The sequence below is a fragment of the Nematostella vectensis genome, chromosome 2 (assembly GCF_932526225.1).
Source record: "Nematostella vectensis chromosome 2, jaNemVect1.1, whole genome shotgun sequence".
In the NCBI taxonomy this organism is placed as follows: domain Eukaryota; kingdom Metazoa; phylum Cnidaria; class Anthozoa; order Actiniaria; family Edwardsiidae; genus Nematostella; species Nematostella vectensis.
The window spans coordinates 5,060,336-5,087,736 of NC_064035.1; the positions used below are offsets into that span (position 1 = coordinate 5,060,336).

General features: G+C 42.4%; 1 protein-coding gene across 3 annotated transcripts; it reads right to left on the minus strand.

Annotated features, from left to right (window-relative positions):
• Positions 1–388: 388 nt before the first annotated feature.
• Positions 389–22,101, minus strand: LOC116613497 (protein lin-32). Of its 3 annotated transcripts, XM_032374008.2 has the most exons (5): positions 21,803–22,101; positions 19,841–19,962; positions 10,161–10,889; positions 8,982–9,035; positions 389–1,977 (listed from the first exon to the last, which is right to left on the minus strand). In XM_032374008.2, the coding sequence occupies exons 3-5, from the start codon at positions 10,684–10,686 to the stop codon at positions 1,826–1,828; spliced, it is 732 nt and encodes a 243-aa protein (XP_032229899.1). In that variant the 5' UTR covers positions 10,687–10,889; positions 19,841–19,962; positions 21,803–22,101; the 3' UTR covers positions 389–1,825. The 3 variants fall into 3 exon arrangements, with proteins under 3 accessions (XP_032229899.1, XP_032229900.1, XP_032229901.1); XM_032374009.2 differs by lacking the exon at positions 19,841–19,962; XM_032374010.2 differs by lacking the exons at positions 19,841–19,962; positions 21,803–22,101 and adding an exon at positions 12,282–12,814.
• Between the last annotated feature and the right edge of the window lie 5,300 nt (positions 22,102–27,401).

The window sequence follows — 27,401 nt, forward strand, 5'->3', positions numbered from 1 at the left end:
GCGCACTCCCCTAACTACGCGCCTGACGCCTTTGCGCACTCCCCTAACTACGCGCTTGACGCCTCTGCGCACTCCCCTAACTACGCGCCTGACGCCTTTGCGCACCCCCCTAACTACGCGCCTGACGCCTATGCGCACTCCCCTACCTAAAGTATGATAAGGGAGTTAGCGAATACAGAGTGGTTGTATCGTATTTATGGGAACCATACTATTAAGCATGCTGTCAAGCCTCTATGGACAAGTGCCTTAAAAGAATTTGATTTACCCCACGGAACCAACCCTTATCCTCCAAAAGCATAGTCAACTCAAGGATGTCGGTGGTAGACAGATTCTACTATATTTCTGGTTAAAGGAAGGGCAAGTTTGAGGAGCAATTAAACGTAAAACCTTTTATCGTAAACTGTATTTATTTTTGACCTGCATCGAGCCTCTCACCTGCGAGAGCTCTTGTTGAACTGTTTCTAATTAATTATAATCATCTTACTACTCTACCCTACACTTATGCGGGATCAATTTCCTTTGATCTATGTAATCCGATTCACGTTCGGGATTAAAAAAACTCTTTTTATAGTCTAAGACCTTTTATAAAAGATATTTAGTATTGATTTTATTTTTTGTAAAAAGTTCGAGATTCTTAAAATATGCAATAACTTTGGACAGCGTTAAAAATCTAAGGTAGGCATGTGTAGGCGAGAGGCCTACTGTCGTTATGGCGGGATTTATTTTCAATCAGAAATAGCGCAATTGTAGCGCAAAACAAATGCTCAATCTCTCCTAACCTAAAAGCAGCCCCTCTGAGTTTGTGGAGTGCATAGCGTATATATTAAGAATGTGACCAAAATAGCGGTGGTATGGCACAGGCAGAAAACACACCGTCACCCCCTGTACATATTATTGCATGTAAGATACTATGGTAGTAGTCTAGGCTCCAATCAATTCATATCTGACGGGGAGTTAGTTGCCTCTTTCCTTGGCCTTTTTTTCTCGTTGTGATCATTATTTTTTTGGCACACGTCTACTAACGATCTTAATCAAGAGGCTGGTTTAACTGGACCCCCTATCACACATCAAGTAATTGGTCCTTTCTACAACAGCCTGGTTGCCAGCTCTTATTCGGGGTTATTCGAAAATGGTGATTTCTTTGCACCGTCGCCCCAGTCCACCTCGGGCATCGCGCGTGCAACACGATTCCTGATATTTAAGAATAAAACATTTCCAAATGACTCTGGATAAGAGCTGGCTAGCAGGCTACTTCTAAAAGTACATAAACTTGTTATAAACTTATAACGATCCTTTATCTTAACTGCGTGTGTATGTCGATATGTGTTGAGAACTCCTATAACTGTGTAATATTCTAACGCACTTCTAATGACGCGTTCTACTGCAATAAAAGCATTATTGACCTTAAGAAACGTCTCTTCTAAATAACCATAAATTACATTATAATTAACGTCATATGCGCGAACCTTTCCTCGCCCTGCCTAGCTATTCGAAACTTAAGCAACAATAACGGCAACGCCAAAGCACAATGGACAATCCAAAGAGCCAGATCTTTTTTTGTACTTTCAACCGTTTCCCTGACGATATCCTAACCCCATCCACCGACTAGCAAGGACGGAATCTTGTTCACAATAATATATCATTGTTTGCTATGAAAGAAATATGGTCTTAGACTTATATTTACTTTTTCGGTTTATAAAAAAAAAAAAAAAAACAGTTCATTTGGAGAATAGTCAAGAATTGACCGCGAAGCCTGAAAGTATTTCGGATCATGGTTGCCGTGGTCGTTGCTTGAGTTCCCTGTTATCTTATCAAGTAGTCGGGATTACAGGTGATCCGCCAGGTCCACCAGCGGCGAGCTCAAGTAGTTTGCTGTGATAGCATTGTCGTAAAGGAGCGACTGTAGGTATGGTTCTTCCGTGTGAATACAAAGTCCACTGCTACCTCCACTCGGTTGCTGCCATGTGGTCCAACTATCTGAAATTTTCATAGAATGTAAAGAGTTAGAACAAGTGCATACCTACCAACTCTCCCGGTTTTTTATCACCGGTCTCCCGGTTTTACCTTTAATTTCCCGGTTTATGATCAAATTTTAATCAGTCGAGTTTTTGAAGTAAAAGTTGGATTTTAGCTACAAAGTTATGCAATTCTTATAGTTTGTATTCAAGTTATGACGTTTTCAGGTTTTTCGAGAAACTTCAAATGAGCCTTTTCCAGGCGTTTATTGTAGACCACAGGACTACTACCGCAATACTGAATGCTTGCATATATCGACCAATCAAGTTTGACCATTTTCGTGCGAATTGTTGAGAAATTGGCTCATACTTTGGAGGGGTTTTCGCGCGAGTTTGTAAGTTGGCGTTGTAAATCATGCCGGCCACAAACTTTAAGGCTCATCAGAAATAATTTTTAGGCACTCTGTTGTCAGGATACGATGGAATAAATTTTTGGCCTCCAAAAAGTAGTTGAAATTGACGTTCTCGACATCGAACCATTAGTCCAGTCAACCTAGTGTTTTACCAAAAAGTAATTGCAACACAAGTAATTTCGAAAGGGAACATCGCGAAAATTTCGATCAAAGTTTTCACCATTTTATCATATTTTATCAAATAAATATAAACTGAGATTGTACAAGCGTAATATCGTTTGCATAAATTATTCAGAATATTTGTTACAAAGTTGAACGAATTTCTGGAAAAACAGACTTATTTTACCTATCATCTTTTCTTTCGCTTTACGATAGAGTACCCAACAACAATAACAGAACAAAAGAACACACACATCTTCGAGCAAAACTCTGTGATTTGCTAATCCCACCACCCCACCCCCCCACCCCGTACCCCTCCCCCCCCCCCCCCCCCCCCAAAATAATCTTGCGGTTTTTCAAGTCTGGGGGTTGGCAGGTATGCAAGTGTCTGAGAGAATTTTCGTTTAATCTTTATAAGAAAGAGTATGTAACAAGGCCAGGATTTTTCCCATGGCGCCAGATACGGCGTAAAGAACTGTCACGATCCGAAAGGTACGCTCTTTGTGTATCTGTAGCTACTCTCTATGTAACCAGCGCAAACATTGAAACAGTATATCGCCTCGAGCTAGTCGCGCGGGTAGCCTATGCCGGCCTGGCCAAAAAGTAAGTATGTTAAAACAACTGTATAAACAATGTAAAACATTGTAAGGCTAGACCCTGAAACGAGTTAAGCGTTATCCTCAAATTTGGAAGCGGGATAGGTCACAAGTTGATTGGTTATAAGACGGCCTCTTCCCCTTCAATATCAAATGGTCCGTTCCTAAAATGCCAAAAAATGATAGCCTAAAAACGCCCACGGGAATGTTACTTTAAACTTATATCTTATCCTTTGCATCAAACACACAAAAAGAAAAATTAGCGTAAACGACCTCTCGATACTATGGGCAGATCATATCTAAAAAAAGTCAACGACTTTTTCTCAACTAAAGATGAGTTGGTTATTTAGCGGTTAATTGAATATCGGGATAAGAAAGATGGTAATCAATTTGATTAGCAAGATAGTTGATCTGGTGGACCATTGCAGGGAATTATCTGATGTTCTCAGGAAGATCATCTTGCATTTTAAGCGCTTTCTTCAACCGCTAAGATATCAAAAAGGGTGAAAAATGAACGCTGAAGATGCGGCTTTCTCTCTATAGTGGTACACACTATCCGCACATAATATGAGCCATTTTTCTCAATGTTGTAACAGTTTCAAATTTGATTATAATCTATTTCATTGACAATCAAGTAATGTTTAAAATTTTTTAACTTTTGAAAAATCAATCTATTAGCATCTGTATATTTGTCTAGGAAATAATATCTAGGAAAGAACGATATCTGAAAGGGTCGTACCATCCCCAGAAAAGGACACTGGAGTTGATACTATTAATTTGTCTACTGACCATAGACAGGAAAACGGCGGAATAAGAGTCCTAACACAGACTTCTGTCAAATTATGAAGAAAGTTTACTTTGAGGTTGATAAGACAATTGATGTTCGCTGATAACCTGATTCGCCGCAAGGGTCCTCGCCGCCATTTTCATTTCCACCGGCTAATTCGGGCGAAAGTCTTGGATATTTTTTATGGATATCGTCGATACATTATCCGAATTTATTCTTTGGTGGTTATTTTGACGTCCCATACAATTATACCGTTGCGTTTCTAAAAGTAATCAATAAAAAGGAGTGGCTTATCGACATTCTTTCGAACTTGGGCCCGACCACAGCCTCTTGCACTGATTGATTGATTCTATTTTACTATTAATACACTTCACGCATGATATTTGTTAATAAATGACAAAATGAGTTGACTGTTTCTTGCATCTATAATGACCGGAAAATCAATACATTGTTGTGAAATGACCCCTTAAAAATTATAAACATTAAGAACTTTATGTCCGATATCAGTCTTGGAGACATATTGCTACCATATTGCTCTTTACAAAAGCATAAAAAAACATGCAATCAAATAGAGCTGAAGTATATGTTGAACTAGGGCACAGTTCTTAAATGCTATACGAGAAAGGCCAAGAGATCTCCCAGGAATAGACAGCCGTTTGGTAAAATACGTGACCCTGCCCTGACTTGCTTGATATTGCTAATCCGTGAACGAGCTACAAACAAAGCTTAGAGGAGCACATGTGTCACGCGTACGTCGACAACACGCTGCTATGGACTGGCAATCTTGAGAATAAGTCGAGGGCCCTTCAAGATCTTGAGCGAATTGCGAGGAACCCTCTCCAACGCACCACACTCGAAGGGACAGGAATAATATGCCTATTATACGAAAAAATGTGATTGCCTCTTATTATTTTTGGGCACTAAAAACAGTCTCGAGTTTCTATCACGATTAACAGTTTTAGATTTTGCTTCTGAATTGACATCGCCGTAAATAAAATTAAAAGGAAAAACACACATCACGTGCTTCGTTCGTGGTTCGTGGTCTCCCCATACAATGGAATGCATGCAACCCAAACAACAATAAATGCCCTGCTCAAGGTTCTATGTGCATATTTGTTTTAAAGATCATTTAAAAGAAGGGTTTTACAAAACGATTTTGGTAAAATACTCCTTTACTTAAAGAGGGATTTGTTGAATGTGTAATGAAAGAATAAGGCGGTAGCTATTTACTAGGACATTTTGTTTTAGGGGAAAGCCATTTCCCCTTAAACCTTTCTCCTTTAAATTCCGGTTCTGCTTAGGGCAGCGTCCCCTCTGTGTGATTGCTAGCTACAGTCCAAAAGAAAAGCATGGCTCCAAAGATGTACAGCGAATAGCTTGCATAGTTCAAGGCCCTGATCCCCCTCAAGACTTCCGAGAGGGGCTCTACCAGAAACAGGGTGGACTCACCGCCAACACATTATCACTAAGCTTTTGAACGCGTAAAGCCCGTAAAACACCCCCTTTCTGTCGAGGCTAGTGACAAAAACAACTTATGCTCAAAGTTACACAAAAAGTATTTGCACTGAAAGCGAAATAGCCCCGTGCTTAGATATCTTCGTGTCTTGTGGCCGCGGGTGGAGAGGATGCCTTGTACTTTGTCTATTCTTCCAAAATCACTTCTATCGCCCTTATTTCACTTTCTTCAGTGCAACAATACGAGGTTTTATGCCTCCTGTATCAATAGCCATTCACTACTCCAGTGTACGAAAAGTGTAAAGTAAACTGAAGGGTTAATCAAACTACTTAAAGATGATTTCTGAGAGTAAACGATAAAATTGCGCGGATTTCTTTCAAGGGTTTTATGTAAAGTGGTTCTTTGATTATTTGGATTATTTCAAATGATGTTCAGATAGACCAATAATAACGACCAAGCATTAGTAATGTGCCACTTAAATGAATACGCGAACTCTTGAAATTTCTCAAATAGACAATTTTAACTAATTTAATCAAACAATTTTTGTTAGGGTTCAAGTTAGCCCTTTGGAATAATAAGAAATCATAAAAAAGGTATGTTTTTTAGATATAATCTTGCTTATTTGGTAGACCTTCAATAATGTTATTAAGGGATAATAAAAATGCTATACGACCTTCTGCAGAATAAGTGTACGGTATACAACAACATTCTAAAGGAACCCAGACCTTGATTGTCGGTGTGTAAAAAAAGCGATTTTTTTCTAATTCTGAGAGGGCTCTTCTCATTTTTGAATAAATGTAAATGGAATTTGGAAAATATAGCGGAACTCTAAGCATAGTGTGGATAAACAGATAAAAATCTTTAATTAAATCGATATCTTCGAAAACAAAATATTCTAAACGGCAACAAATAAGCACAGCCCCTAAAGGCATCCTCCCCACGCAGAAGCATTGCCAGTTAATTTGCTTGTCGGCTCACACTTGTAAGATATGAATATCATCTGGTACGGAGGAATGTGGTTCGACGCAATGTTGTTGTAAATGATTTTCAGCTATCAATAACAGTGATAATATCGAGCACGTACAGTGTTATGAACAACAAACCAGTGCACGAACGTGACGTCACAGCAACCCAACTCCTTATTTGGGGGTCGCAGAAGAGTTACAGACGTCTTTGTGCGATGATTTTGGCGATTACTTGCGTGAAACCGAAATAGCACAAGTTTTATTGACAATACCATTTCGATGAATGCGATATCAAATCAGACAAAAGAGTTGTAGAACTAGGTACCAAATATATTGATCAAATGTGAGTACCTTCACGATAATAATAAGAGCAAGGGTACCATTTGGGTACCATTTTCCCCAGGATTTTTCTTGGGGGGTGCGAAATCCGAAAAAAATGGACCTAGTTTTTCCCCTCGGGGGGGGGGGGGGGGGGGGACACAAAAAGCTATATTTTTATGCTTTTGCAGTATCTCCACAGAAAGTTTATTGTCGGATTTGGCTAGGAGAGTGATCAAGCTTATGTTTTATAGTTTTGTCTACAAATAGCACGTCTATTGATAACCGAAAGTGGACCTTCGGCTGTTGTGGGGGGGGTGCGTTCGCACCCCTTGCACCCCCCCCCCCCCCCCTGGGAACGGGCCTGATTCCAATAGGACTCCTTCTGACGGACTTTGATTCTGAATCATTTGTATGTCTAGTTCGTTTTTCCAAAGTTTACATATTTTGTCAGTTGTTTTTAATCTCGATCAAAAACACGCAATACTTCGCCGAAAAAAGGCTGTACAAAAAGTTGCATTATGCATGGCACCCGGGAGTTATTTGTTCGCGGAATGTTTAGCTATGAGTTGATGTCTCGTGTAACGCCATCTTTGGGTAACCACGTGACCGTCCATCCAGCTAAACAAGCGATCTTAGGAGTTCACAATACCTTCGAATAAGAGTTGCTATATAGTACAAACAAAGAATACAACTTTGCTATTGAGATCCCATGTTCATATAAATTCCAAATTAAACGAGGACAGATGTTTAGACTCTCGGCTTTCGCGAAGGAGAGATCATCTTCCGTGTTTTGCTTGGGGTCATTATGGATTGAGTTTCAGTGCCCTTTTCGCCAGAATAGGGACGTATCAATCAGCGGAGCCTTGCCATCTGGGAATAACTGCAATCTAGTGATGCAGGTCTAGGAATGGTGAAAGCCATATACTGGATAAAACAACACGACAATTATGTTGTGTATATTGGTGTTTGTCTACACACTCAAAACTAATTAATTCAAAAGAGAAAGTGGATTTCATTTTTCACTGTGACAACGAAGAGGACTTAAGACTTTGATAAACAATGTAACTCCCCTTCACTGCCGTCTCAGAGTCAAATTAATTAAGAAGTCAGGAAATGTTTCTCAACAAATAAAGACGTTAAGGGTTTTGTCGTCAATTCAACTTATTTTTATGTTTGATCATTGCAACTGGACAAAGCATTTTAAGCAATTGATCCATAGTTTAGGTTATGCAAGCCATCAAACGTTTCACGGAAAAAAAGCGATTCTCCCACTATAAGTGACAGATATTTTGATGGGGGTTATTAGAGTGTAGTTTAAACTGTCATTGAGATCTGACTTATGATAAACTCCAATATCGCAACACGGATTCCTGAACGCGGTGGCCAGTTAAGATAGAGGAATCATCTTGCTCTCGTCGATCAGTATGCCGCAGTCATCGGATCTCTAGCTCGTTAATAGAGGCGCTGACCGTGATTTAAGCCCCTCTTGCGCCTACGTAAAGGACTCCCACTCACTCATGACTCCGCTTGTAAACAATTGCTGTAAAACTCGCACGTTCGTATGCATATTTCATCGAGTCTCTGACGCAGCGAGAGGCCTAGTAAACTGGATTAGAATATCTAGGCACTTATGGGCATTATTGCTACTTGAAATCGTTTAGATAACAGCACATTCATTACGCAGCATTTAGCATCCTAGATCTTATCGGTGTATTGCCAATTCCAGGATCGTTGATGAGCAAGCTGTTGCGATGAGTCGGCTAACGTTACGTTAGCCTCGGAAATATTGCCGTTGCAATTAAAGCTCCCAGATGGACTAGAGCTAGTCTACAAGTCAGTCAATGAGTGTTCTAAAGAAAATTGAGCCCATTATACAGAGCTCATGATAGGGCGGTCGCCTTTTTAAAAAGAGGTCGGTTGCATGCACTGTTTTATTGATACATTCCGTGTCTCGTTTCAGTCAGGTTTAATCCCATCTTCAGCCATCGATCCCCAGTGAAAGGTGAATTGGCCAGTTAGATAAAAATATCATACCCCGGTTTGCTAAAGCAAGAGCTTAGATTCTTATATAAAAAATAAAGACCTGCAAAACACGATATAAGAGTTGCTACAAAGCAAGAATGTGAAACTCTATGATACGACAAAAACAGCTCTAAAACAATAACACTTGTAACTCAAGCAATCTATGGATAACACCCCTCATCGGGTAAAGGTTTTATTGCTTTGTAAACACTCTTCTAAAGGGCAATTGGTTGTTTTGTTTGTCACGTGCATCCGTGGGTCATTTCGCAAATCGCTCAACACTACACACCACTTGCTAAGCACTTACCAGCCGTAGTGAATCTATCCGCAATGCCAGACGTAATAGAACTGTCGATGCACTCTGTTAGAATAATCAAACCAAAAAAATTCATTAAATATCGTTCTAGAGTGGTTGCCAAAAAATACAGGAATAAATATAATAATGAACCCAATGGTCTTGCAGCCCCCGGACTGATACTTGCAGCCCCCCATTATTCAACCGAAACGGAATATAGTCATATTGTTTTACCCATTTCATTTTTTCTCATGGTTATTCCAGTCTAATGACAGCTTTACTGATCAAATAGCGGTAGCTGCATGTGCTAATCTTAATTCCCGACATCAGCTCAATTTAAGTTTCCTGCAGGTAAGCTGTTCACCACAAGCCATATCATTACCAACCGCTTAAAGAGCATCCATCAAATAGACGCCGTAAAATAGACGTTCTAAATAGACGCTGTAAATGTAACAACTATGAATTTCTATTCCAGTATCCTACATTGAAATTAGCTTATGATATTAGCAACGTATAAATCTTATTAAAGAGAATGGTAGAGTGTGAAGAGCCTCAAGGTTGTCAAGCTTGCGTGTGGAGCAACGTGTTGAAGATCTCGCATTAACTGCTGGAGATGCCAACAGTTCGTGCAAGTCACGATGACTGGATATAGTGCTCAAAAGTCTGTAAAGATATCGGCGCTGTGTTTGCACTAAAGCTTCGCGTTTGACCATCTGTTGTTATGTCAAAAGGTGCACCGCGCACAGCTGAGGTTCGGTGAACGACAAATACCTCATCAGCCGTGACCCCAGCGTCCCTCACACTACAACTCAAGGAACCGAAGAAAATTTATCTCTGAACGACGAACATTAGCCGGAAGTAAATTACACCCCTTCTGGAGGCTTCATGAGTCCACCAAATCCCAAAATCTAGCACGGTAACAAATGAAAAGCTAAAAGCGTCCGTACATGAAATAAAGTCACGCGCAACATTAAAATTGAAAAAAACTTGGGTTAACATTGCTTGTATTGACCTTCCCTAAATCAGTTGAAACTTAATAAAGACAAAACCTGATATACATGTTTATTTACTAGCGTTTACGCTAACCTTCTGCAATTACAGGCGCCAGTTTGAGGTCAATTAATAGCAGGCGGAATAGTAGTAGTACCAGCAATAACGGTCAAACTATTTGTTACAGATACAGTTACTCACCATCAATTTGTAGGAAGTCGTCAAGTAGGTCGTCATCCTCGCTGGTTAAGGCACCATTCTCTAGCAATCTGTACAAGTCGTGGTCTTCGTACAATCTTGAAGACAGCCTGGTGAAGTCACCTGCCTCTGACTTCGCTTGGTCGTCCTGATGCAACAGCTCACTTAGGTGATCTATCCACTGCGCTGCCACTCGTAAGATATCAATTTTGGATATGTCCATGTGTGATACTGGCAGGGAGTTTTTCAACTCAACAAAAGCTCTATTTACCCCCTGAATGCGCCTTCTTTCACGCTCGTTCGCCGCACGCCGCTGCCTACTGACGCCTGTAAGCATTCGCTTTCTGCGCCTCTTTCGCTTCTTCTGCTGCGTGCCGTTTTGGCCGCTCTCTCCACTCTCTGCACTGTCCGCGTCTATATCGTTCGGTGGTGGCGAGAGCTCGGTCTGATCAGAGCCTGACGATAGTGAGGTTGCATCGTGGTCCTCGGGGCAATACTCAAAGTCGAACTTCTCTTCTTTTACTTTCATGATTGAGTCTCCGCACAGGTTGACTGACTGCTGTTGATGATGATATTTACGCGTTCCGTACACGAGACAGATCCGCTGAGCTAACACCTCTGCGAATAGCAATCAGTTGCTTAAGCGTCTCTTTCAGCACTCTGAATATAGTACACACGCTCTGCCGGCTCACTGGTGTAGGGTCTAGTGCAACGTCGCGTTTCACGGCTCGCCTGTAATCCCAAAAGAATGTCAGTCGAATAAAGGTCGTAATAAGCTACAAATGGCGAGCTTCAAGTTGATTGAGTGATCAAAAGCTTGCAGGACTCTGTCTGAGTTGGCACTCCAACTGCAGTATTCTAAGATCGTCCTCATCATCCCTCGTGTTCGTCTACGCATGTCATGCTCAGTTTACTAAAATCAATTTACAATCCACTTGAGAAGGCTTGACACTTGACGCGCAACTAAACAATGCGTCAATTTAACGATTATAGCTACCGAGATGGCCGTTAGTATTGAAATGATTAACCTGATTAGCTCTCTAGTGACGCGATTGGGTGATTGACTATTCTAGGACGGAAAGTGGACTCCATTCGAAGTAAGAGTGATGCGGTTACTAACGAGATTTGATTTAGATTACGAATAGGGTTCGACTCAAGAATGGCGAATGCGCCATGACTTAATCGTGGCCTTGCAAGCCTGGGTTGTGCAGAATTAGAATGAAGGCCTGAAGAGGGTCTTCCCGCTACTCAACTCCACTCACAGATTAGAGACCTCGCAGCTCTACCCTCTTTTTACCCTTCTCCAAAAAAAATAAAGAGACTTCTATGACATAAAGACCAAAAGAACCTTTCCCCCTTACTTTTAAACATGTCAACCTTCCTTCATAAGTTGGCGACAATTCTTGCGCTATACTTTACTACAATAGTACATTGCAATTACATTTCTATTTCCAGTAATTCTGTATTCAAGTTCCATGTGCATTCTTAAATAAGGAACACGCTCGTGGGAGGAGGTGGAGGGGCTAGTAGAGAAGCACGATGGAATGTGTCATTCAATATCGCACATGGTCAAACAAACTTGGAGAGTTTGTTTCGCAAGAAAACAAAGGATGAGCCGGGCTCAAGATGATTGATCTCTTTACCAAAAATGGACCCATATTCACTTCAATGGAAAGAATTAATCCCCCTCAGGGCAAAGCTGTGACCAATTGAACTTTTTTTCTGTAAAATGACAAGGGATGCGTGGGCAATTGCAAATAAGTCATTAAGGGTTAGCACAACAAATCACACTCTAAATGGTATTAAGAATAGTCACCAAATATTAAAAAAAACTAATGCTAGCATTTCACAAACAAAGTAACACCGTCTTTAAACGAATTTAAAAATTCGGTTAGAAAAATTGAGATTTCATTGAGCAAACTTGATTGCTGAAATTGCCATTGTCTCCAAATTAAAAAACAATGAAGCTATTTTATTCTACTACAAGGTTTCGATTACTCTAAGGAGGGTACCTTTTTGTAAAAAAAAAATTATTCAATAATATTTGAGTTGAGTGCACTATATGACTACACAAAAATAGCACTGGATGTTTCCCTTGTTACTACTTAAAATATGTGTACTCACTTATGCAATAAGTGGTCTAGCTGGGTCTTGCACTTCGCAGTGTTTTGCTGCAAATGAGAGCTTTGAGCGTGTACGGGGAGCCTTTATATCTCTTGTTACCTGACCTATGGTCACCGCCATTGAGTGAGCGCTCGTGGAATGGTAGATAGCGGGACTTGGGTGGGATAACAGATGAAGATTTGTTTTAAGTGACTATTAAACAGGTGGACATGTTCACTCTTTAAGATCTTTAAACGGCAAAAAGTTCATTTCTTAAGCTTTAACTACACATTGAACAGTTTGATAATGTGATGAATTCTGTAGAAGAAGAAGGATATAGTGTTATGGAATAAATGTAATAACTGTAATACCTAGAGCAAGCAGGTGAATGTCACGCGAGCGGGCGGAATGACATTGATGACATCGTAACAACGAACATTTCAACGAAAAAAATCAATTCTTTAAAAAGGGTAAACACATCATAGTTTTACCCTTGTTCTCCCTGTGAAGATTGAAATACGAAAACTCCATTAAGTTAATGGCTTAAATCCAAAAGACAAAAATACAAGAGAGAGCAGGTGAAATGCTCCATGCCTTCAGAATCAATAATCAATAGATCGAAAATGTTGATTGACACAATTACCAAAAAACCCAAGTTCCGACACTGGTCCTACGTATAAATACCCCATACTAGGTGGTCAGTTTTCGAGCAGTCACCAACAAAAGATTTCTTTTTTAAATTCTTTTAAACGAGCCTCTAAATCCTGATACGCCTTGAAATGCTATAACCTAAACTTAGACCTATAACTGAATTCAGTTAACACTTTAAGACATTAGATAAAGAAAAAGCTAATTAAGTTGTCGTACACCGTTTATCAGACTATGTGATGAGAAAATATAGTTTAAACTCAAAACTTTGCTTGGGGTCCCGAGCTCAGCGGCACGTAACGAAAAAGGGTGATCAATGAAATTGTTTAATAGTTTAAAAATTTAGTAGATCTTTTGCCCATTCTACCTCTCAGTTAACAAGAGTTGGTGAAAATATACTTCCTCTTCATATCTAGTGGCTCCTAATCTCATTCATTAACTCAACTAGAGGATTACAATATAAAACCTGACAGGATATTAGCACTTAAAATGACTCCAGGATCTGCCAAGAATGAAGCACTTTGTAGGTCCAGAGAGTGGAAAATATTCCTCGATAAAGCAGCATTTGTGGGGTCTTTAGTACATTCGGGAGGGCTTGCTATTATAGGCTAGCATCATTCTCTAGTGATAGCAAGTCTGTTGTGTTTAAAGACCAAGTTTCCTGTTCTTTTGAATTGGTGCACTATAAAAGGCGTTCGTTTTTCCCAATGGGATCTTTAAAAGGACTTGGTGAATACCACATTTAAATGGTTAATTGTGCAACGGCAAACAGTATTTGTGATAATATCTATTGCGTTTTGTTACAGTTCTCCTCGAAATTCCTCGCACATTTTAATTGCAGGTGTTTCTCGCACAAGAAATGCTTTCAATCTCGTTTATTACAAATTTTTTTTTATGCTACCTTCATAAAACTTAACTTTTTCTTCTCTGCTGTGAATTGTAAAAAACAAAATTCAAAGCATTGGAACAGCTGTTTACATTTCACGATGTCTTTCAACACTTAGGTTTGCATAAAAAAATTATAAAACATATCATGATGTAATTCTGGTGCTTCAATGGTGTTATTGATGCATCGCAATTTTTCAACTTAGGGATGCTTATTTGCTCTCTATTGGCATTCAATAACATTTTTATTATCGATTTATTTATTTATTTTATTTATTTATTTATTTCTAAGCAGTTAAAACTGCTTAGAAAAAATTAAGAAAAATCTTGGGTATCATTTTTTATCTGATTTTAGCCGACGATTGCACTCAGAGCTGATGTGGCAAGAGTTTTATAGGTTAGAGTTGATAGGAAGGTGTGTTGGTACAGCATGCGCAAGTTGAGGGCTCGCATGTGGCGCTACACAAACCATTCCAAGACCATACCCTTAGACTAGGCAATCATGACACTTGAGAAACAATCAAACCATAAGAGCTCCAAACGCAAAGGGGTTTAATCCTAGTAAACCCATCGACTGTAAAGTTTATACTTTGTAATAAATCCGTCTTTATACAACCGATTATGCATTCCTTTGTTCAACTTTTTGCACGTCCTATCAAAGCAGCAAGGCCGCGCCCATATGTCAATCACGTAATCGAGGCCACCCTTTTTCAACAAATGCCAGGGCTCAAATATCTCGCTTGCTGAGGATTTTTTGGATCTTTCAAATCCCCCCAATGTTATCAGACAAGGCTACAGAGCTGCCCTCGAAAAGGTCGATTGCAAAAGCGTAAAATAGTTAAGTGTTACTCAGATCTTCAAAAGTATTGTCTAATGACAGTTGCAACTTCGACCAATGCTATAGTTTCAGTTGAAATCTTTGTCGCGTACCTGAATACTTGTAACAAGTTTAGGGGATTCCATGCTCAAGTTTCTGGAATTCTATACGGGACGGGTTGCTATACCTTTATCAGTTTATGTGTTGAAAAATATATCTTAAAATACAACTACTTTGCCAAAAACAACGGTCTTAGAATATACCCTGCTAAACTCAAAAAGCCCCCGAATGTCCCTCAACTCAGCCTAAGACCTCTCTAGTGTGCATGCCCGGGCTATTCCTAATAGACGCATCGTTATGCGAAAGAAAAACAATGTCAATGTGACACACACTCGAATTCTGGGAAATATTCCCGGGAGGTTAAAGTGTCTGTCAGTGCCGATTTTAAGGGTAAAAGTATCGTTTGTTATTATATGTTTTCTGGAACTTCACAACTAAAATCTGGAAATGTCTTTAGAAAATTAAAAACCTGTGCTCTCAAGAAAGCCTAACCTCGAAAGTTATACTCAAGTCCTGTCACGGAAAAGGCTGGAGAAGGCAAACAAGGACAAAGAGTAATAATTTGTTATATCAAAACGATACGATCAAAACCAGAACCTTCTATCCTTTTGAATGTCGCCCTAAACACCAAATTTAGACAGGCCGCGGCGCGCTGTGATTATATCAGCTAACTTTGCACATTTTTATCTCGAGCTCTCGAAGTATGCTAGGAAGGCCGGACGTAACTAGAATGCAAATCGCGTGCGACAGGTAGCGTAACGTGTTCTCTAAACATTTCATGGGTTACCCACCTCTCCCCAAAAAAATATATCACGCGATACAATTGTTGTGGCCGAAGACACGCAAATGTTCCTCGAGATCCGAGAAACACTCTCTAGCGTCTACAAGATTCATCGAGGTCTTCAATCAGCTACAATAACTATTAAAAGAATTCGGAAACTCTGACGTTCTCTGGCAATCAAGTCCCTAATAAGGCTTTTGTTCCCTGGCAAGCAAGTCCCTAATAAGGCTTTTGTTCCCTGGCAAGCAAGTCCCTAATAAGGCTTTTGTTCCCTGGCAAGCAAGTCCCTAATAAGGCTTTTGTTCCCTGGCAAGCAAGTCCATAATAAGGCTTTTGTTCGCTGGCAAGCAAGTCCCTAATAAGGCTTTTGTTCCCTGGCAAGCAAGTCCCTAATAATGGTTTTTGTTCCCTGGAAAGCAAGTCCCTAATAAGGCTTTTGTTCCCTGGCAAGCAAGTCCCTAATAATGGTTTTTGTTCTCTGGCAAGCAAGTCCCTAATAAGGCTTTTGTTCCCTGGCAAGCAAGTCCCTAATAAGGCTTTTGTTCCCTGGCAAGCAAGTCCCTAATAAGGCTTTTGTTCCCTGGCAAGCAAGTCCCTAATAAGGCTTTTGTTCTCTTGCAAGCAAGTCTCTAATAAGGCTTTTGTTCCTCTGGCAAGCAAGTCCCTAATAAGGCTTTTGTTCCCTGGCAAGCAAGTCCCTAATAAGGCTTTTGTTCCCTGCCAAGCAAGTCCCTAATAAGGCTTTTGTTCCCTGGCAAGCAAGTCCCTAATAAGGCTTTTGTTCTCTGGCAAGCAAGTCCCTAATAAGGCTTTTGTTCCCTGGCAAGCAAGTCCCTAATAAGGCTTTTGTTCCCTGGCAAGCAAGTCACTAATAAGGCTTTTGTTCCCTGCCAAGCAAGTCCCTAATAAGGCTTTTGTTCTCTGGCAAGCAAGTCCCTAATAAGGCTTTTGTTCCCTGGCAAGCAAGTCCCTAATAAGGCTTTTGTTCCCTGGCAAGCAAGTCCCTAATAAGGCTTTTGTTCCCTGGCTAGCAAGTCCCTAATAAGGCTTTTGTTCCCTGCCAAGCTGTCCGCTGTCAAACGCCCCGAGGGGTAGAGGCCGGCTAGACGCTAGAATAGCTCTAAAGACTTTGCTATGTGCTATTGATAGTACGACGCAATCTGATCAGCCCTACCCAGCTACCCTGTCTCAATCATAATCTAATTAAATTTAGATCCACCCAGATGTAATTAATAGTCGAGATTATTAATATCAATTAATTAAACTTATCACGTAACGGAAATCTTTGCAATTTTTTCTAATTTACGCCTTACCTAGCCTCCTTTATTCCTTAGCCCTCGTTACCTAAGCCCCTCCTTCGCGCCTTACCTAGGTCATTTATTCCAAAAGCCCTCGTTATGTAAGCCCCTCCTTAGCGCCTTACCTAGTCCCCTTTCTTCCACAAGCCCTCGTTATGTAAGCCCCTCCTTTGCGCCCCTCGACTAGCCCTCTTTCTTCCACAAGCCCTCGTTACCTAAGCCCCTCCTTAGCGCCCCTCGACTAGCCCTCTTCCTTCCACAAGCCCTTGTTATGTAAGCCCCTTCTTTGCGTCCTTCGACTAGCCCTCTTTCTTCCACAAGCCCTCGTTACCTAAGCCCCTCCTTCGCGCCCCTCGACTAGCCCTCTTTCTTCCACAAGCCCTCGTTACCTAAGCCCCTCCTTTGCGCCCTTCGACTAGCCCTCTTCCTTCCACAAGCTCTCGTTATGTAAGCCCCTCCTTTGCGCCCCTCGACTAGCCCTCTTCCTTCCACAAGCCCTCGTTACCTAAGCCCCTCCTTTGCGCCCCTCGGCTAGCTCTTTTTCTTCCACAAGCCCTCGTTATGTAAGCCCCTCCTTTGCGCCCCTCGACTAGCCCTCTTCCTTCCACAAGCCCTCGTTACCTAAGCCCCTCCTTTGCGCCCCTCGGCTAGCTCTTTTTCTTCCACAAGCCCTCGTTATGTAAGCCCCTCCTTTGCGCCCCCCGACTAGCCCTCTTTCTTCCACAAGCCCTCGTTACCTAAGCCCCTCCTTTGCGCCCCTAGACTAGCCCTCTTTCTTCCACAAGCCCTTGTTATGTAAGCCCCCCCTTTGCGCCCCTCGACTAGCCCTCTTTCTTCCACAAGCCCTTGTTATGTAAGCCCCTCCTTTGCGCCCCTCGACTAGCCCTTTTTCTTCCACAAGCCCTCGTTACCTAAGCCCCCCCTTTGCGCCCCTCGACTAGCCCTTTTTCTTCCACAAGCTCTCGTTATGTAAGCCCCTCCTTTGCGCCCCTCGACTAGCCCTCTTCCTTCCACAAGCCCTCGTTACCTAAGCCCCCCCCTTTGCGCCCCTCGACTAGCCCTTTTTCTTCCACAAGCCCTCGTTACCTAAGCCCCTCCTTTGCGCCCCTCGACTAGCCCTCTTCCTTCCACAAGCCCTCGTTACCTAAGCCCCTCCTTTGCGCCCCTCGACTAGCCCTTTTTCTTCCACAAGCCCTTGTTACCTAAGCCCCTCCTTTGCGCCCCTCGGCTAGCCCTTTTTCTTCCACAAGCCCTCGTTATGTAAGCCCCTCCTTTGCGCCCCTCGACTAGCCCTCTTCCTTCCACAAGCCCTCGTTACCTAAGCCCCTCCTTTGCGCCCCTCGACTAGCCCTCTTCCTTCCACAAGCCCTCGTTATGTAAGCCCCTCCTTTGCGCCCCTCGACTAGCCCTCTTCCTTCCACAAGCCCTTGTTATGTAAGCCCCTCCTTTGTGCCCCTCGACTAGCCCTTTTTCTTCCACAAGCCCTCGTTATGTAAGTCCCTCCTTTGCGCCCCTAGACTAGCCCTCTTCCTTCCACAAGCCCTCGTTACCTAAGCCCCTCCTTTGCGCCCCTCGACTAGCCCTCTTTCTTCCACAAGCCCTCGTTATGTAAGCCCCTCCTTGCGCCCCTCGACTAGCCCTCTTCCTTCCACAAGCCCTCGTTACCTAAGCCCCTCCTTTGCGCCCCTCGACTAGCCCTCTTTCTTCCACAAGCCCTCGTTATGTAAGCCCCTCCTTTGCGCCCCTCGACTAGCCCTCTTTCTTCCACAAGCCCTTGTTATGTAAGCCCCTCCTTTGCGCCCCTCGACTAGCCCTCTTTCTTCCGCAAGCCCTCGTTACCAAAGCCCCTCCTTTGCGCCCCTCGACTAGCCCTCTTCCTTCCACAAGACCTTGTTATGTAAGCCCCTTCTTTGCGCCCCTCGTTCTTTCTCGTTCACTTTCTCCTTCAACTTCTATACACTTCTAATCGTCTTCAGATCTCGTCCCACATGGTCAAGATTCACGTTCTCTATCAACTCTTTATTGTTCCGTACGCGTCTATTCGTGCGCGGATCTCGGATTAAGCATGTGTTCTTTATTGTTCCGTACGCGTCTATTCGTGCGCGGATCTCGGATTAAGCATGTGTGTCTCACGACTAGCCATCCCTGTCTGGCATACCGTCGCAGTCTCACTGCGAAATATGCATCTTATGTCTCTACACCATAACGAGCTCCGGAAGCTTTACTCGAGACAGATCGCACATCAGAGTGACAGATGCTTAATAGATTTGTCATCGATAGTTCTCCATAAAAAGAACTATGGAAACGGAGCGAGTTTGCAGGCGTTATACACGAATCTCATGCCGTTGGTTTGCTCTTTCTAAAAGAAAGTTCTAGCTTTGTGAGTATGCGGTACTTAGGGATGCTCATCGAATGAATTCATGGATGTTTCAGCGCTAGGAAGGGTCGATCACCTCACTAAGTTCGATAACATCAGCTGACTGTATGTGCGACCCGAAGGTCACGCGGGAAATCTACTGCGCATGCCCCGTGCGCCATTTTGCACTCACGTATTAATTTCCACTGAGAAATGAAAACTTTTTGCACTGAATCTTTTCCCAAGACATGACAATGATTTTATGAAGGAGGTTAATAGTAAAGCAAGAAATCCAACGTGAACTTGAAGTGATGCTAGTTTAGGTCTTCTTTATACAAAATGTTGTATAAATAGCATCATTTAAGGCCCTTAAAGCGATGAGTTGTGGTTGTTTTCTCGGCGAATGTGTGGCATGTGAAGCATGTAGATTCCATCAGTGCTTCCTTCTCTCATCTGCGTCACTGCTTCCAAGGAAAGCTGAGCCAATACCATGAATGGTGACCCCGGGCCGAAACAAGCGCGCACAATGATCGCCCAATTTAGTGATGCAGGAGTCGGCCTTATTTGACATTAGTTCGTGAAAGTTATCCAAAATCCCAAAATACTTCTTGACACGATTGGTATGAACGGTCAGCTGATTTCGCCATAGAAATAAACTTGGAGCAGTCCTGTTTATGTACTCTTCTCAAAGTTTATATTATTAGTTAGTAAGAAGTAATTTTGCCGGAAACCTACCTAAGCTTTGCAGTAGTGGTTACCGAGGTCTGCTTGTTGTGCCGTCGTCTGATTGCATGAAATACCGCGTCCGGTCACTGACTCATGGGCCCAGGGGACTTCTCAAGAGCAATAAATGGATTCTGCAGTGGGACGATCAAATTGCATTCATTTATGCGGATTAATTCCACCGGAGATTAGATGATGCCAGAATAATCGCCCACTCGTACATCTACACCCGACATGTATTAATCCCACTCGGCCAGTCAGAACTCCCTTAACTCTCTCTCTCTCTCTCTGTCTCTCTCTCTCTCTCTCTCTTACTCTCGATATTTTACCATACCGTTGGCTGAGCTCGACCACACTCACAAACTCCAAATGGATAATCAATGTTCATAGTAATACTACACTAGCGTAAGTAAGAGTAAATAGGTCCACTGTCAATTACGGAATACTTCGGAGCTTCACGAACTCTGTCTAACGGTGTGTTTTGTCACAAAATGTTTATTGGGACGTAAAGTGACAAGACACTCGGCGAGGTGTACTTCATTGGTGGTAATTAGGTCTTCAGGATGCATGACGCGAATGGCTGTGCAGCTAAACTGTCAGGGCATTTTCACTGGGCTTCTTTCAGTGGCTAGTTTGTCTCGACAATGAGCCGGAAATTATCCCGAAGGGTTACCGGCTGGTGTCGCTAATTGCGGGGTTTTCTGAGATACAACGGAATGGCTCGAGCCTCTAGTGAATAATAACTTACGGATTACTACCAGGTCTATCAGCCGCAAGTGCTGAGATTTGCCTTCTTTCGGAAATATTGTTATTAATATTACTATTAAGGGGAAGGGAGCTTAATTTAAACAATCACATAATGGCGACTCGGGACAAGCTTGGCCACATAGGAAGGGCGACGTCTGAGATGGTATCGCAAATGCGACACTCGGATAACCCGCTCACTTTGCAACATCTTCAGATGTAATGTAGGATAAGTATTTTCGCGACATATTGCCCATCAGATTCATAAGCCATTAAGGCCCACACAGACACTTTGAGATCGGGTTCTATTAGGAATATCGGCACTAAGGCTGAACCAGGGCTGCCGTGCAAAGTACCACCGAGGTCTATAGCACAGGGTTCCCAAGGATCCAACATATCGTCGTCCGAAAGCGTGTGTAGCGTAGTGAGAGTAGAATGTTAGGCACTCTTAAACTTAGGCTCAAAAAGATGTTTCGCTGCAATTAACACCCGTCTTACCAACACAAAAACCATGAATTAGTCTAAGGATTTGTATTTGAAATCTTGGGCGATTAATAGAGGGACCAGACCCCTTGTGCGGGGAAGGAAGTGCGACAATTAAGTCTGCCAAGAGATCGGTTAAAAGCGTTTATGCGATGATCACGTGCCAATTAACGAGTTGAGTGCGGTGTGATAGGCGACCGTCAATCGGGCATAACGGGCACAGTGCAGCCGCCATCACAACAACAACCAGTGATTATCTCCAAATGCTAAATTAGTTTGCGCCTGATAACACCTATCGAGCGATCTTGAGCTACGAGGCAGTACGCGATATGGCATGATCGCCGCGATGCGTCAAAGAGATAGCCCGTGCATCTATGATATTAGCAGTACAGCACTCGAAAAGCTGTAAATGGCGGAGCTTAGCTAGCGCGCAAGTCAGCGTATTGTAGCAAAGGGCGTCCCACTTAGTGAACCGCAGACAAAAGCGTAAAGCGCACATATCACGCTTTCTCCCTGCTCACAGCGAAAATTATGCAAACTTGCTAACTCGACTAACTACAAAATAAATAATATAAAAAAAATTACGTATAAGGATTAACATTTGAGATTTTTTTAAATCTGTGTAAAGCTGAGAAGTTTGGCTGCGTTGCGGTGTAATTGCGTTTGGTGATACGGGCTGAGAAATTCCAGTCTGTAGCCACTGTTGTTTACGAGAGACTTCAAAACAACAGGAATAGCGTTACTCACCGCGATGGTAGATTCCCTGGAGGGACGGTCCCAACGACGCCGTGAGCTAGTTGTGCGTCCAAATCAAAGTTAATGTACCTCCGATTCGTGCAAACGGTCTTGGATCTAGTCAATGTGCTTGTGTACGTCAAATCCAACACAGACCGGCCTAGTGTACGCACCGTCTCGGAGTGAAAGGGCAAACAATGAGGACGTTACTCCGGCACTTGATACTGCACACCGGCTATTAAATTGACATGTAACCATACACACGCTAGGCCTAGCGGCCACAGGACGCCAATTAACACATGTCTGCGCTACACACCATATAAGTCCCGATAACGCCAGCTAGCGTGACTCGCGCGCACCCCAAGGACTCGCTGTTCCAGATTATTCTCAGACTATATTTAAACCGGGAAAGAAAACATTCCGTATCGATCACTTCCTAGTATTGGGCGTGCGTGCGGTGATCGAGCGCGATCAGTTAGGAACCGCCGGCTATAAGGGAAACGCGATGGGCCTTTAGAGAGTTTTATACTATCCAGACCTTAATGAAGGCAATGAGATGTCATTATGGTGTTTAGGGGATGCGTAATAAGTCTGTGGATCTGTCGTTAGTACCTCAACCCGGGACACAATAGCGAGCGTGCGTGCTGATAAAAACGTGGGCACCAGCGCTCCGGACCGTGTAAAGCGCGTACAAAACCAGACCTATAACTAAGCACAGCGGAGCGCTACGACCACATAGACATATAGGAAGTGAATAAAAACACAAGGTGGCAAAATGTGAGGTAATGTGCTCAGCAACAGGGAGTAATTATCAAACGAGAAATAAACATGAAAAACAGAGCGCGACAGAAACTGAAAAGAACAAATTGCAGCACTTCTCAAAACGCAACCAAAACAAAGAGATTCTCAAAAACACGAAACTGCAAAAGAGTGACAAGTTTATCCCTTAAGGCCTTGATGCGACTCTTTATCAACGGGTAGCAGTTTAAGCTTAATAGCAAAGCCGGTGCGCATTAGTGCTTTGCGCAGATGGACTTGCGATTAGTGTTAGAATGATTGGCCGATAGGTCGGCGAAACCCCATCAAACACAACAACGAATTGATGCGAGCGATGAAGTAACACATGAGCAAAGCTCTATTGGCTAATATTACAACTCGTCACAAATGAATTCCTCTTTCCCACGAGCTCTTGTATTTACCTAGAACTTCGGGTGCGGCATTGTTCGCATGAAGATTAGTTTATCAAGTATTTTCATCTTGACGGCTAGCTCGCATGAATGCTATTTCATCACATATCGGCTAGTTACACATGCCTTGTGAATTAAAAATGATAAAAAACTTCCCAATACGCATAGTCTCTCAACAAATAAATATCATACTAGAAGTTCTCACCGGGAAGTGAAGTGTTCGAGCTGAAAGAGTGGCTGGTCATTCAATTTCATTTCCAAACAGCCCTAGCAACCCAGGAAGTTAATTTTATATTTGTGTGCCAGAAGAGGTGAATAAACACTGGGTCTACATTTATGCAAAGGTATATCTATATTATATGGGGCAGTTGACGCATTTCCCATAAGCAATTATCCAAGGCTCCCTATTCTTTGCAGCCACTGCTTGGCTGAGCACTAACCCCTTTCTCTGTTTTATCTGTTTATAAGTTTGTAAAGGAACACAAATAAATTGCTACTAGTCTTATTATATTAAGCTAGAAGTTTCTAACAGAAAGTGAAGTGCTCGCTGCAAGATACTATGGAGGAGTCAGAACAAAGGCACTTATCGTACGTTTAAGCCAAGGGGTGGGGATGATATGTATTTAATACAAGAAATTATTTCAAACTCAACTTTTGATGAACTTCAATATAAACTGTTAACTTTTACAAGTATGGGGTAATTGTTATAATACTATAACAATGATACAATAGTTTTAACAATGTAAACAATAATCAATAATGATAATTGAATATTGAATATATGTAACATCTATTTTGTCAATGAATAACATTATCCACGAAATTTGCTGAGCAAACTTTCTAGCACCAGTAGACAAAAGGAATAAAATCAAATAGAATCATTGCTCTACTTACTGAAAAATTCGCAGTTCCACTCCATTTTTGGGAACACCGACATATCCCAAGGACCGCTTATTATTTGGCTTTACCGAGATGGGCTTGGGAACTAGTCATCGACAGCGACATACCCCAAATCGTGATTAGATATGCTCGCTACGCTCGCAAATATTGAGCATTGCCCCAAATGGATTAAAACTTCACAAAACTGCACAAACAGGCAAGAAAAGTTTGAATTTATTTTGTTATATTTTTCGTCGCAATTGTTTTTATCGTAACGCACCATATATTTACATAGTAACTATGAATGAAACACGTAAAATACGATATTTGCTTGGGGAACCTGTGCCTACATAGCTGTTTTTGCCTTGATTATTTATCATCTAGCAATCGATCGAAGTTATTTTTTTAAGGAGAATAGTACACAGCCCAAATGACAATGACAAATTACATCGGATTTCAGACGCACTGTCGCACCCGGGTCGTTTTTGGCGGTTATTAAGTTTCCCCCCGAATATTTGCAGACGCATGGTGACTTTGGTAATAATCCGGGTTGTGAGACGGACCCTCTTGCAGAGGAAATTTGAATGATCAGCTCAAGTTCAAGACAGATCCTCTTTACTTGCTGGTGTTGATGATGACACGTGAAAATAAGGGGGACGGGAGAGTGGATGGCCCGAGAAAGAAATATCAATAATTTTACTTTTTTTTCTAAAACTTTAGTCATGGAGCACAACCCTCTGTCTTTCTATAATATGATGATGGTACCCCTAGTTATTTCCTATGGCAACAAGACTAATCCTCGCCTGTCAACTTTAGCTAGCAGAGCAAGCAGGGCGGCAATTCGGGCACCAATCGGGCACCGGGAGAGTGGATGGCCCGAGAAAGAAATATCAATAATTTAACTTTTTTTTTCTAAAACTTTAGTCATGGAGCACAACCCTCTGTCTTTCTATAATATGATGATGGTACCCCTAGTTATTTCCTATGGCAACAAGACTAATCCTCGCCTGTCAACTTTAGCTAGCAGAGCAAGCAGGGCGGCAATTCGGGCACCAATCTCGCAAAAGTCCCCTTTAATGGCGGATAGGGATAGTATCGTCTTGTTTCCCTTAGCCTGTAGAGATAAGCTAAGTTTAGAGAAGGCCCACATTTACAATTACAAAAAGTTAAAATAATTGATAACATATATAACGATGCTACTGCTATGCAAAACGAGGCTGGATATGATGGATTATAGAAATAGTGATGATGATAATAATAGAAATGACTGCCGTAGTGGTAAAGGCGACCATTATAGTGAAGAAGTAAAGACGTCACAAGTGATGGGCCGTAGCAGGGGGTGGGGCACTGGGGGAACCCTTCCAATATTTTCAAAAATTATAAGGAAATGACCAGTAGGGGCGTGGCTGTGCCCATCCCCCCCCATTGTTTTCTTAACGTTTCTGTATCGTGCCTCCCAATCATTCGAGGCCTGCTACGGCTATGCAAGTGTTTTGGTTATTGGTGCTACTGCTGTAAGATGTCGAGAGTATGAATATGAAATGGGTGTGTCTGATGATAATCATGTTACATACTGATGACAATTATGATACTGATGATAATGATGACAATCTTGACAGTCATGGTACTGATGACAATCATGATAATCGTGGTATTGGTGACAAGCATGATAATTATGATACTGACGACAATCATGATACTAATGACAATCACGACAATAATGATATTGATGACAATCATGGTATTGGTGACAATAATGATAATATATCTCCAAACTAACAACTAGGGCTTGTTAGCCAGTTGTGGGTATCCTGAGACTGCATGTCGGTTATGCTACACCTTTGATGGTCGATTAGGTCTGAGCATCTGGGAAGGACACGACAAAAGTCGACAGTGAGATTACAGCAATCAAGGGCCTCGAGTGCGCGATTCCAGACAATGATGAGGGCTTCAGGTGTGTCCGCGCCGAAATACAAGCTTGGCAGCACAGCCCTCTCGGATGATATCGCCCAATACGTATCATACATCAGTTCTTCCATATCTGTCTTACCCATTGCAGGGCGTGTATAAACACGGTGCCGCGGAGAGAGGAAGTGAATCCGCAGTTCAAAGATTACCTTGACAATCTGATAGAAGTCTCGCGGGATCGGTCTTGATGATATACCTCCAAGGGAATATATGGTAAGGAGGGCTGACACATCGGGTATCAGTGAGGGCTGAGACTTCGCATATCAAGCTACGTCAGGGGCGGCCAACTGAGAGCTTCTTCACCAGAGCGGTTGAGGTATTCGACGGTGACTCCTATGTCTTCCGGACGGTGCTTGTTCATATAGCCTGTAGCTCTATCGGCTGGTTTCGTGAGTACTGAGAAAATCGCCCTTTCCGTTCAGGGGGGCTGGACAGGACCGATCTTGACGGTGGACTAGTGGATTCAAGCAGGCAGCCCCGTTGTAGTCAGGAATGCCAGGGCTGAACACGTTGTCGAACTTGCACCAACTCGTGGAATGTCTGGCGCATGGATTCGGGAAGGATCTTGCCTGGGCCTAGCACTACTGAAGCTGAGAACGTTGCTTTGACTTTCGTTAAACAAGCTTGTTATGAGATAAAGAAGCGGGATCAAAGAGCTTCGTGAAGATTTAGCGGTACACACATGCTCGTTTGCGACGGACATTCTTTGGTTTCGCACGAAGGTGTTGACGATGCGAACTTTGCTGTCAACGGCCTCTATGATTTTGGCTTAGGCGGGGGTGATGGCGACGACGCTGTCGAGGTCGCTTTTACTGGGGACATTGAGATAAAGAAATCGCTAGGCCAAATTACAGCGGAGGGGAAGAGGGTTCGTAGGACACCACTCTTTGATTGTCAGACGGCTGCTGCTATTGGTGTCTGTACCGGGTGTGTAGTTGATCACCTCAGAGTCTTGTTAATCGCGTGACGAACTGTAACGTCATTCGTCATTCGCTCTACTTCTTAGAGCCTCTAGGAAGAGACGTTTGTTATCATGGGATGGTTTAAGGCGTGTCTCTCCGATGACACATTGTAGCATTGGGCCGTCTGCTTGAAAGGCCCCGATTTGTAGAGCCACTTAGTAAATTGTCGCCTTGTGTCGACCTAGTAAGTATTCTATATTTGTTGAAAAAAGGCAAGCGAATTTGAATTGAGCTTTGTTGTCGGAATTGAATGCTTTTCCTTGCTTGTATACGCAACCGGCCTCCTAGCCCTAACTATAAGACCCTGACACTTGGGCACCCTGTGCTGTATCAATTTAAGATCCTAAGCGATGACATTTTTCTTATGGTTATGTGGCATTAAAACGTCAAACTACATACATCAATACATGGCACAGCTCTGTGGCCAAATCCTGGCTATGCGCTAATATATCATTATTGCTGCGAAAAAACGACTCGAAAAAGTGAAAACGCCATAAAAAGTACTGATAAAGTAGTAGTCAACAGCAAAAACAGCAAAAAAAAAAAAAAAAAGATCGAGGGCGTGACCGAGAATCGAACCTCGTCCAGATCCGGTAAAATGAGAAAAAATAGACC

What these genes read in the sequence shown, in the direction of transcription:
- LOC116613497 (XM_032374009.2), bottom strand. Translation starts at nt 10,686, where the DNA reads ATGAAAGTAAAAGAAGAGAAGTTCGACTTTGAGTATTGCCCCGAGGAC. An exon ending in CGACTTCCTACAAATTGATG is followed by an intron (nt 9,036 to 10,160) that starts GTGAGTAACTGT and finishes TTATTCTAACAG; the next exon opens with AGTGCATCGACAGTTCTATT. An exon ending in GGATAGATTCACTACGGCTG is followed by an intron (nt 1,978 to 8,981) that starts GTAAGTGCTTAG and finishes TGAAAATTTCAG; the next exon opens with ATAGTTGGACCACATGGCAG.